The following is a 12,116-nucleotide window of genomic DNA, read 5'->3' on the forward strand; positions in this document are numbered from 1 at the left end:
GAACACATATTTTGTTGCAATTCTACGAGTTAGCATAAGAATTCACGTGCAAATCTTGGTCTTGGATAGGCATTTTGGTTTGTTACTTTTTTAAAAAGGTAAAATCTTGTGTGCATGGATGTTTATTCTTGTTAAATTGCATCTATGCTTTGATGCAATTGATATAGAATTGACATTATTTACCTCAAACACATTTTTGTTAAACACGAGTATTGGATATCATTTAGCCCTAAAACCTATTTCACACTAGCAAAAATATGTTTTAACATATTTTGGGCTGAAATCTTATCTCACGAATAATTTCCAAGTTTTGTTTCTTACAGATATTTCGGGAACCTGTATTTATCTTTGTATTTCTGTATAAGCCAGAGTAAACATATTGATATATTTTCATTATTAAACACTCAGATTTGGTTTTTCATACATATTTGCTTGAATTCTCCAGCATATTCTTAATTGAATTCCCATCAAAATTCCTAAGCTATGTGGAAATGAACAACAAGGCAAGGAGAATGGCTTGTTTAAGCTTTGTTGGGACTAGTATATTGCATTATTGCAATATATGTCGTGGAAGGAATGCACTAACATTCCTCAGCTCTCCTCCCATATCTCACTGCCCTTCTTTCATCCAACAAATGTATTTTAATTGCTTGTTCTTACAGATGGAGTGAACCAAATGAATGGAATGTAACCATCAGAGAATCAACTGAAAATTGAAATGAAAATTTAAGATGTGGCCAATCATGACAGTTACACTCGTACACAAGAATGCACGCACAAATTTAATAAAAAACATTGAAGGCTTACGCACTCCTTGAGTTCCTAATAAATTTGTTAAACTTCTCCAACTCAGGAGATTTACTGCCATAGACATTCTTTATTGTATCCCGACAACTTCTGCATGATCAATATAATGAAAACATCACAATCTCCTCATAAAACAAACTGGGTAGGCTAGATATAACTAAACTGCTAACTTCTTCACAATTAAAAGAAACACTGATGATTATAATCAGAAATTAATGTTGACAGTGCATACCCACAAGCCTCTTTGTTGAACTTATTTTCATCAATGCCATACAATTTTTTGAAGATATCTGGTTTCACTCGACAAAAATAAGGACGCTCTGCAAGCACAATTTAAATGAAATAAGAAAATCTGCTAAACTTGTTTCCCTAGCTGCTAGGTATCATCCCCAAGGAATCCTAAGTCACATTCATACATACTCAAAATATCAATATACATAAACAAATAACTGAAATGAGCTGTCAGACTTGATCAGTTACAAATACAGAAATCTTGCTTTTACTGTCTGAACCCAATTTAAATATCAAGCATTTTGGTTATATGGCAAGGACATTCATCACCTTCACTAAAGATATCATTCTAGGAAGTAAAAGCTGTCAAACTATTTTTCACATATCAATTTCACTTTTGGTTCTTTTCTCTTACTATTTGGTTATCCTGGTTCATGCATGCCCAATAAAGAACAAATGCTATTCAACTTTCAACAAGAGCAGATCAGGAAATAGACCGTATCTGGAACATACAGCAGCCAGCTACAGGCAAATGTAGTTCTATGCAATAGCTATCAAAATATGAAGTACCAAAAAGTTGGAGTTTTTTTCAGAGTTTGCTTAGGATTTTTGTTCTTCTTCCATGTCCACCCCTGGGGACAGCTCTAGCTCCTTTCTACTCATCCATTCACACAGGCAACTCCAGAATTTAAAGCTCTAGCAGATTCTGCTGCAAAAGAAGCAAAAGGAAATCCTCAAGGCAGCTCATAATGCTTCATCAAGAGAGTTGAGTATGCTCCAAGGCTCAAGTGCCATCTGGAGGGCTCAGCAAGGCTTCCCTGAATACAGAAATGCAGTGTTGTTAAAATCGCGATTTTATCACTATCCCGCATAAATCGCGATTTTTATCCCAAAAAATCGCGGGCTTTTTTTTATAACGATTTTTTCCGAAAAAATCGCCGAGGCGCGGGGCAGCGGGCTTATAACTTATGAAAATCGATTTTTATTTAGTCATTTCTGACTGTCGCCGCGCGGAGGAGGAGGAGACGCCTTGTGGAGGAGAGCTGAAGGGTTTGGGAGCGAATCCAAGTGGTTTTAGGAGAAATCCAAGACAAGATCACCAATTTGTCCATAAAAACGGTATGTAGATTAAATTTTTTTTGTTCTCCTTGTTATAAACTTTGTTTTTCATTGTTTTTGGTTGAGAAATTTCATATGGGCACCATTTGTTTTCAATGTTCATTGTTTTTAAAGATTTTTTTGTAATTTTTCATTGATTTGGGATGGGTAACTTGGTATGACTATGGGAACCAATTTTTTTTTTTTTTTTTTCATTTTTTTTAAACATTGTTTATGTTTTTTGATTTTCATTGTTTTTTGGCATTTGCCATTTGGTTGGGTAACTTGGGATTTTGTAAATTTGTAACTTGTAATTTTGTAAATGCTAAATTGTAATTTGTAATCCTAAATTCCTATTTCCTAATCCTTATTTTTCCATAGGTTTGCAAATTCAAAATTCAAAAACAAACATGCCAAGGAAATTGGATCCTTTCTGGGAATATGGTGAACCTAAAGCTCCGAATGATAGACAAAACTTGTTTTGCAAGTTGTGTGGAAAGGAGATAAGCGGGGGGGTGTACAGGTTGAAGTTCCACCTTGCACAAATCCCTGGACGTGATGTGGGGCCCTGTATAAATACAAATCCTGAAATTATCCAAAGAGCCATGAGAGCATTGGGAGAATTAGAGCACACTAGAGAGGCCAAAGAAGAACTCAAAAGGCAACTAAAAAGGTCAGCTGAAGGAAGTGGGCCAAGTGGCACTGGTTCTACTGCAGCGTCAGTCAATCCGGTAGCTGCATCATCATTTTTTGTTCCTCGAACCACACCTGGTTCACAACCAACTATCGGTTCAATGCTAAAAAGAACTGAAAAAGAACAAGCTGATAGGTTGATGGCAAAATTTCTCCTCTGGAGTGATATTCCTTTCAGCATTGTAAGGAATAATCCATTTTTCCAACCTACTGTTGATGCTATTGCCAGTGTTGGCCCGGGGTACAAAATCCCTTCTCTTCATGATTTCAGAGGCCGGATTCTTCAAGAGGAAAAGCGTGACTGCACCCAAAGATTGGAGGATTTTAGGGCATCATGGGCACAAACAGGATGCACTGTTATGTCAGATGGTTGGACTGACCAAAAGGGGAGAACCCTTATAAACTTCTTGGTTAGTTGTCCCAAGGGGACTATGTTTATCAAATCTATTGATGCAACTCATCAAATCAAAGATGCAAGAACTTTATGTGATTTGCTGGATGTGTTTATTTTGGAGGTGGGTGCAGAAAATGTTGTCCAAGTCATAACGGACAATGCTGCAAATTATGTTGCTGTTGGTAGAATGCTTATGGACAGGCATCCTACTTTATTTTGGACACCTTGTGCTGCCCATTGTATTGATTTGATGTTAGAGGACATAGGGAAAATTCCCTTTGTCAAAGATATTGTTGACTCATCAAAAAGCATCACAAAATTTATTTACAATCACACATCTGTGCTTAGCTTGATGAGAAAATGCACCAACAACAAAGAGTTGGTGCGCCCCGCCATTACACGGTTTGCGACGAGTTTCATATCTCTTCAATCCCTCTTGAATTCTATGTGGGATTTGAAGAGAATGTTTCTTTCAGAGGAGTGGCGTGCTTCGTCAATGAGCCGCAAACCAGAAGGAGAGGCCGTGTGCAGACTAGTTTCATACCAGGAAGACTTCTGGGCGGGAGTGCAGGAGGTGTGCGCTGTTACTGAACCTTTGGTAAAGGTTCTTCGGTTGGTTGATGGTGAGAAGCCCGCAATGGGCTATTTGTATGAAGCCATGGACAGGGCCAAAGAAGCCATTCGGTCCTACTATGATGATAAGGGAGATGATGGGTTTCAGAGACAACTCCTTCTATGGGCAGTGATTGATGAGCGATGGAACAACACACTCCATCGTCCCATTCATGCTGCTGGGCTTTTCCTGAACCCTGCATTTTCTTATGCATGTGGGTTTGATTTTGATGCTGAGGTCGTGGAAGGATTATTAACCTGTGTCCAGAAGATGGTGAGATCTCCAGAACAACGTATAGAGATCTCTAGACAAATTGAGACATATAAGATGTCAGGTGGCACATTTGGCTTTGAGATGGCTGTCACTGATAGGACGATTAAAATGCCAGGTATTTTTTAGTTTGTACTTTGTAACTTTGTTTCAAATTTCATTGTCTCTTCAAATTCCATTTTTTTCTTATGTTTATTTAAAATTTTATTTGTAATTTTGTTGTAGACGCATGGTGGAAGATGTATGGTGGCAGAGTACCCCTTTTGCAAAAGCTTGCCGTACGCATCCTCAGCCAAACATGCAGCTCCTCAGGATGTGAGCGCAATTGGAGTGTATTTGAAAAAATACACAACAAGAAGCGCAATAGGTTACAACTTAAACATTTAAAATATTGCAAATTTCCAAATAAATTTTTGAATTCATTAAAGTTTTAAACAATATTTTTTTTATAATATTAATTATTAATTATTATTTCATGAACTTTGTACAGGTTGGAGTCCCATAGACTTAATGACATGGTCTATGTCTACTACAATCTTCGATTGTGGGTGAGGCAACTAGAGAGGACACCTGATACGGAAGCCATCTCATTGGATGGGATTGACACCACTGCTGAATGGAGGGTTGAGACCGAGAGGCCTCTCATGGATCCCACTGATGATTGGTTAGTGCAGGATGAGGGGGAGGAGGAGGGGGAGGAGGAGGAGCAGGAGGAGCAGGAGCAGGAGCAGGAGGAGGAGCAGGTGGAGGAGGAGGAGCAGGAGGAGGAGGTGACACCGCCTACCCGGGCTACCACTACCACCAGTAGAGGACGTGGTCTCCGTCTACCTCAGCCTCCTGTAGCTGCTACTACTAGTTCTTCAGCTTCTAGAGCACGTCAGACTCCATTGCCATTTCCACCACCACAGGCACTAGCTTCTACATCTAGAGGGAAAGAGAAAGTTGTGCCATTTTCTCGCAAGAGGGGCAGAGGAAATCAATAGGATTAGACTTTCATTTTATTGTATATGACATTATGACATGATGAGATACATTATCATATTTTTTGTTGATATTTTGAGGCTGAGTTGGGACTCAGGACTTACTATTCAGGACATGATTCAATGTTATGTGTGATTTTAGCGCTAGAAATGATATTAAACATCTTATATATTAGTTTTTTTATCATATTTATGTGTCAATGTATTTATTTTATGTTGTAGATGGTTTAGATATTAAAAAAATTGAAAAAAAATGAATATTTTTGTGCCAAACGCTTTTTTCCCGCTTTTTTCCGCTTTTTTCCCGCTTTTGCCGATTTTTTCCGCTTTATTCCCGGCGCCGATTTAATCCCGATCGCGCTTTTAACAACATTGCAGAAATTCTCTCGTAGGGAAGTCCAATGGATTATGGTTGGCTCTAAAAACTATAGAAATTTGGCTAAACCAGTAATGGATCCCCTTACTATAAGGGACCCTGAAGTTTTATTACTGCTGCCTGCAGGAAGGAATTTAATTTGTTCTTATTTGAATCAAAAGAGGGCAGAGAAAAAAAAAATGGAGAGGCACTCGGTTCTCGGGAAATAGTGGTCTTTATTTGAACAGATGTTAAACTTTGACCGTAAGGAAGAATGTACAGTGGAAGTCCCTGAATGGGTCTGGCTGCCCTTTCTCCCCTTGATCTTCTGGGATGAGAAAACTATGGAAGAGATTTGAAACTTACTTGGAAAATCCATACAGAAAACAGGTCTGAAAGCATATACGCATGTGCCAGGAACTGCATTGAAGTGGACTTAGATAAAGGCCTCCAGGAATCAATAAAAATATCGGTAGGGAACTGGATCCACCAGTAAAAGAAATTGATTATGAGCAAATCCCTTTCAAGTGCAATTCATTTCATGAATATGGGCACTTCACTAAGGACCGCCCAAAAAATATGTGTAATCCTTTAAAGCTCAAAATGAGGATGAGGAGACAAAAAGGGCTCCAACCCCAAATGACAGGAAGGAAAAGAAACATCAGGCCAACCAAAAAAAGGGAATAAACAAAATACTAACCCAGATCCAAATTCCAGTCAATTCAAAATTGCTAGCAAGGTGAATATGGATCAGGGTAATGAGAATCAGACGGAAATTTCTTGAGAAACCCTTGCCCAAGCCCCAACATAGCTCCACCTTCCAACCCCTAGGTCCCCAGTTATTCATATACCATTTGTAGAGCTCCTTTTCCTACGCATACACCATAGGAAGTGCAGAATAACAGTATAGTTCTTGAACCATTCAGCAACAAAACTAAACTCATCCATCAAAAAATTTTGTATCAAATTTACTCAAATATGGTTCAGCAGAGAGGGGTCACCTTGATGATAGATAAGATAGCTTCTGTTGGGCAAGAGCAGCCATCTAGGCCCACTTATATATGTGTTTATGTGCAGGTGGATATTTCAAGGAAGCTCCTGTTTGAAGTTCTGCTGCCTTTCAATGGTTTTGCACGCTCAAAAGATCTTGTATCTTAATCTCCATAGTCGTTGCTTTCCTTTTTTATCACCTGCTCATTTTATTAAAGATTCTCCATCGCATAAACAAAAGCATTCTTCCACTACTCCCCAAAACACCTCTGCTTAAGTCGAAATCCTTTCGAAGACTCTCAGGGCTCATAGGGGCAAAACAAAACAAAAAACCGGGGTAAAGAGGAGCCAAAGCCATATGCTAGTTCAACAGCTACAAGAGGGAACAAAATGGGTGCCAAGAAAAAATGGTCAGAACAGCATGCCTCAGTAGGTTTCAGCCAGTGTGAATGGTGTTGGGAATAAACCAGAGGGTCCTTTACAAGGGTTGTCAGCTTGCCCACATTCTTCAACAGTTGCCACTATGAAAATTTCTAAATAGAAATCCAACTGCAGTGATTAATATTATTTCTTCTACTTATTAACTCATAAATAAGTTATTCACAGTGTTTCTACAGCAAATATCAAAATAAATTATATTGCAGCCTTCACAATTAAAATACTGTGGAAAGCGAATGCAAAGAAAAAAATACTAGCACAAATATAACCACGATGACAGTTATTTTTGGACAATTTTCCCTGGAAAAACCCAATGTGGGAAAACTGGTGCAAAAGAGAGGGTTTCTTTATTATTCTTCAGCAAAAATCTCATGTACAAGATACAACCAACAGAATAGAAGAGGATTCTCTGTGAGAAATTTTATAGACAGTTCTTGCCAAGTTTCTGATCCAAGAGAGGACTTGCCACCCCCTTTGCGTCTCACTGCGTCAGACCCTACGTGAGAACTGTGCAGTCCCAGCGTCACACTGTCTTTGCGTTGTCCCTCCTCTACGTCACAACCTCTACGTTGTCCTCTCTTTGCTCTGCGTCTTTTGCTCCTGACCTCCAGACTGATGTTGATACCCTCTCTTTCCTTCTCACCTGCAACTCTCCCTCTGATTCGATTTTCTCTTGCCAAACTTCAACCAGTGAGAAAATTGATCTTACTCAGGTAACTGAGTATCTGCCTCTGGTGTGTTTTCCAAATGCCCCTCAATGTCCTTCTTATAATCTTCCAATTGAGAACCAACGGCCCATATTAGATTCTAATCAATGGCTCAAATCATTTGGACTTGATCTTCGTCTTCTTCTAGAAGTTACACCCACAGTTTAGATTAATACCCATTAATTATTTTAATTTCCTAAGTTTAGACTTAGGGTCCTGTTGACCTCTACTGGTCAACTACCCATGCAGTGCACCCCGTTTTTCTTGACAGAAAGAAGCAGCACCTGATCAGCGTGTCCGTGCCATCCTTCCATCATCAGCAACTTCATTTTTTCTGATTGTAAACCCAGTCTGCATGAATTAACTGTAAATAATCTTAGCAGACATGAAGTCATGTATGTAATTTGCCTAGGTGGACCTAACTTTCTGATGATAATCTACGTCCCGGAAGGTTTTTTGTCTCACCGATCCACGGATCGGCAGAGTTTTCCTTCAAACCTGACCCCAAAGCCGGGATTGATTTTGTCATTAGAACTTTAGGAGAATCCTAGTGTGTTGATCTGCTAGATTATCGTTGTGTCGCAGAGCTGGGTGTTTTGTGAGGGTCTGTATTAAATGGGTTTGTCCCTTAAGATGTAATTTTGTAAAAGTCATGATGTAATGTGTCCTGAGGGTCGAGAAATGTTTTAAATCCCCTCATGAGTCCTAAGTCCTAGGTCCTAGGTGATGTTTCCGAAGGTTTAGTTCAGTGATCCATTTTAAAATGAATTAAAAAATTAAAAAATGAATAAAAATAATAAAATAATGAAAAATAATAAAAAAATTTAAAAAATCAAGCAAAAACCCTAACTAATAAAATAATAATATTTTAAGTTAATAAATCGACGGATGAGATCAAGAGATGTCTTGATCCTCATCAACGGTCGAGATCATTTCTACATGGATCACTTGAACTAGCCGTTAGGATCATTTCCTTTATATAGGGTCTTAGGGGGTCATTTCAAGTCATCTGATCTGTGAGTCTGTACTGAAAGCTCTCTTGTAATCTGATTTTCTGGTTAATAAAGAAGACTTTGGGGTCTAAATCGTGTTGGTGTTACTCTCTGGAATTGCTGTGAGATCTTTAATTTTATGCATATTTCAGTTTTCAGCCATTAATCATAGCTTGTTTTTAGAGTAGTGTGAGCGCAGGTATCTTGTTCACCTGCTAGGGTTTGAAGGCTGCTAGGGTTTCTGAAATAATGGCAGGTATCTCCATTATTTCCTGAGATCTAGCAGCTTTCTCTCTCTCTTTGCTGATGGTTGCTTGAGATGTGCAGGAAAACATTTTTTTTTTGAAGGATATTTTGTGGGCGTTCGGGGAAGTTCTCGGCTGAACCAGCCAACTCCCGCAGGCTCTTCTGTGCAGAGCCCAGCTGACTGTGCCCTGGGTTAATCATTAAGAGTTTCTTTTCTGTTTTACATTGAGAGATTTTCTTTCTGTTCACAGTGAAGTTCAAAGTTTCTGATAAATCTGAAAGTATTTCTGCTCTTATTTGCTGAATCTGGCTATTTCAGGGGCCAAAAATCTGTAAATTTATTAGCTGTCTTAGAGTTTCAAATTTTTTCATTAGGTTTTTTTGGATTTTGTTTTATTCGGTTTTCATTAGGGTTTTGTCTCTTTGCAATTGCAGGTACAGGGTTTTCCTTCAGGGGTTTGCTAAATATAAATTTGTGAAGAGCTTCTCTGTTTTCTGGGCAGTCGGCTTGCTGTTCATTGGTTCCCTTCAAAATTATTTTTTCTTCAAGCGAACTGCATCGCCAGACCTTCATGCTTTTTGTTTATCCTGCATCAAAATTTCCCCTCCTTGCTCATTTTGTTGTGGTTATCCGCTTTCACTCTCATGACATGACTGCGTGCAAAGCAAAACTGCCGGCGTGAAAAATATTCTTCTCCAGCATATTGAAAAGCAAATCGATATTCATAGCGGATCAGGTGATGAGCTGGGCATCATTGCTGCCTTGCACCAACTGTATAAAAGGTTATTCCAAAATCGATTTCAGGCCGCTGACATCGCCCAAGTAAAGTTTCAAAATCTGTTCAAGCGTTTACTGCCGCCGTCACTTGCCGAAAATCATCAACCGGCTCAGGTTACATGCTGTGTATCGACTATATCAAAGGGAAAAGCGTTCAACACTCTGCGTTTCTTACCATCATCATCTCCAGACTTTAGCATTCATCATTTTTCTTCTGAAAGTCCGTGGCTAAATGTGTATCGAAGCTGTAGGGTTCTAGCATCCAGCATTTCCGTTTTTTCTTGGGGTGTATGCGGTGTACAGCTGTTACGCGTGAAACTGTTGCGTCGTTTTGATCTCAGCGTAAGTTCCCCACCATCGACTATCATCGCAGTTCTCTCCAGGTAAGTATCAAAGTAATTTATAATGCCATATCGTGTTACCCGCAGTCGAAACGTGATCTCAGATTTTAGCTTTGAGTTTTGATTCATGCGCTTAGGGCAGCGTAGGTAGTTCATGGTTTCCTCCTTGCGTCGAACGGGCAGTACGCCATCGAAAATTTTGTGTTATACCCTGTTACGCAAACCGTGTTTCACGCAGAGTATTACGACTTGGTTTTTGTTATATTCAGTCGTTTCATAACATTCTTATAGCAATAGTTTTAAGTTAGAGTTCGATTTAGGTTTTAGGAATTTTGATGTATATTAGTTTTAAATTTAGTTAGATTTTAGATTTCATTTTTTTTTTTTTTTAGTTTATGATAGTTCCGTAGTTTTTTTTAGATGTTAATTCTTTTTTTAGTTTTAGTTTCATTTTGATATAAATTCATAAAAGTAAAAAAAAAAAGATCAAAAAATAAAAATAAAAATGTATATGTTTTAGGTTTTGTTTTAATTAGACTTTATTTTGTTTATTTAGATTTGATTTATGTGTTAGTTTTATATTTTAAATTTAGATTTTAAATTAGATTTTTGATTTATTATAAAAAATAAAAAATAAAAAGATTCATTTTATTTCTTTAGATTTAGTTTTAATTTTTAGCTAAGTTCTCATTTATAATTTTTTAGATTTTAGTTTAACTTAGATTAATTTTAGTTCAAGTTTCCTTTAGATTTATTTGATAAATTTTTTAGATTTTATTTAAAAAAAAAAAAAAAAAATCGAAAAAATATAAAAATTTTGTGGAAATTTTTTAGGATTCAGTTATTTTCGGGAATTGTCATATCTTTCATGCTGAGATCTAAATTTTTCAAGCCGAGATACGAAATTGATATCTAGTTAATGGTTTATGATTCGTGGTGGTTTAAAGCATTCATCTTTCTAAATTTTCAGTTGCCAGATATCGTTTTGAGCATTATGATTTAGCTGATGACAAATGATTGCTGTTCACGGTTAACGTTTTTATCTCATTTAACAAGTAATCATTTCATTAAAAAATCTTTTAAGGCACTGGTCTTTTAACTTCAAATCCATTTTAGTGCTATCGTGTCTCGTGTCTCCCAACCAACTGGTCGACAGTTGGTCTCATCATCTTGCAGGGTCTACCCCCCTTAGCCGCGGGAGACAGGCTCAAACGGAGAGACCTGGGATCAGAGTGACAGCCCCCGGTCTGAGTGTTGTCGTGCCAATCTGCGCGACAACATTTTTGGCGCCGTTGCCGGGGATAGAGTTTTTCTGTCCTTGGTGTTTCAACGACTTTCAATCATTCATCTTCTCATCTTTCTCGTCTCTCGGTTGAGCTGGCAGATTCAATATTTTGGCATCTTTTCATCATACATCAGCAGCATCTCTTCGGTTTTGTTTCTTGTTTGGGTGGCGACTCCACTTTTCTCATTTTTCCCAGACAAGAAGCCTACCGCATATCTGTTTGTTGATTGCTTCTCGGATCTTAGAATCAGAGTTGTTGTTCAAGTGGCGACTCCACTTCTTTCATCTTTTGATTTTCTTGAGCAAAGATCTAGTTCTATCATCCCTTATTGTTCATCATGGATTATTCGTTTAAACCATGTCGTTTTACTCACTGTCTCCATGATTTTCCAGAGGAGGCCCTTCCTGAATTGCCTATTTTTTCAGATGGTGATCCAATCGCTGCTAAAAGGCATATTGACTTGTTTATCCGCTTCATGATCATATATTGCAGACCCCCTCAGTTTCATCATGGTGATATCAAAATGCGTCTATTTGTCCTTTCTTTAGAAGATGATGCTTTGAATTGGTTTAACAATTTTCCTAAGGATTCTTTCTCTTCTTTGGCTGATATTATCAATGCTTTTGAAGATAGATATGGTTATCCAAACAGCTTGCCTTCTTCCTCTAAAATTGTGCAACAGAATGTAAGTAGTTTGATAGGAGGTCCAGCTGAAAGATCCCAGGACGATTCTTCATGTCAAAATGTCTCATCCACCGAAAATATTGCAGATCAAGTTCATGATAGTGAAAAATCAGGGACAAATGACAATGAAAAAGAAGAGCAAAAGCAAATTATACGAGATCTAATGATGCTGGTAAGAAATATGGAAATCAATCAAACTAATTATTAAGGAAT

The 12,116-nt window shown here is 38.0% G+C and overlaps 2 protein-coding genes across 2 annotated transcripts in view; one reads left to right on the forward strand and one right to left on the reverse strand.

Moving 5' to 3' along the window:
* Positions 1–326: 326 nt before the first annotated feature.
* Positions 327–12,116, reverse strand: part of LOC149175008 (zinc/iron-chelating domain protein) — a 218,438-nt gene continuing 206,648 nt past the window's right edge. Inside the window, exons 3-4 of the mRNA XM_089419485.1 lie at positions 1,040–1,127; positions 327–897 (exon numbers count right to left, since the gene is read on the reverse strand). Coding sequence (XP_089275611.1) covers positions 804–897; positions 1,040–1,127 — 182 coding nt within the window. The 3' untranslated portion in view covers positions 327–803. The remainder of the gene's footprint in view (positions 898–1,039; positions 1,128–12,116) is intronic.
* On the forward strand, positions 2,865–4,773 carry LOC149175009 (uncharacterized). The gene is made up of 2 exons (XM_089422731.1): positions 2,865–4,473; positions 4,597–4,773. Exon 1 carries the CDS (start codon positions 2,931–2,933, stop codon positions 4,233–4,235), a length of 1,305 nt encoding a protein of 434 aa, XP_089278857.1. The 5' UTR covers positions 2,865–2,930; the 3' UTR covers positions 4,236–4,473; positions 4,597–4,773.

This window comes from Pinus tabuliformis, chromosome 4_1, assembly GCF_031772625.1.
Source record: "Pinus tabuliformis cultivar Carrire ecotype Pingquan chromosome 4_1, CPIR1, whole genome shotgun sequence".
NCBI lineage: Eukaryota > Viridiplantae > Streptophyta > Pinopsida > Pinales > Pinaceae > Pinus > Pinus tabuliformis.

Excerpts from the sequence above, each read along its gene's own strand:
- LOC149175009 (XM_089422731.1), top strand. The coding sequence starts at position 2,931 with ATGCTAAAAAGAACTGAAAAAGAACAAGCTGATAGGTTGATGGCAAAA.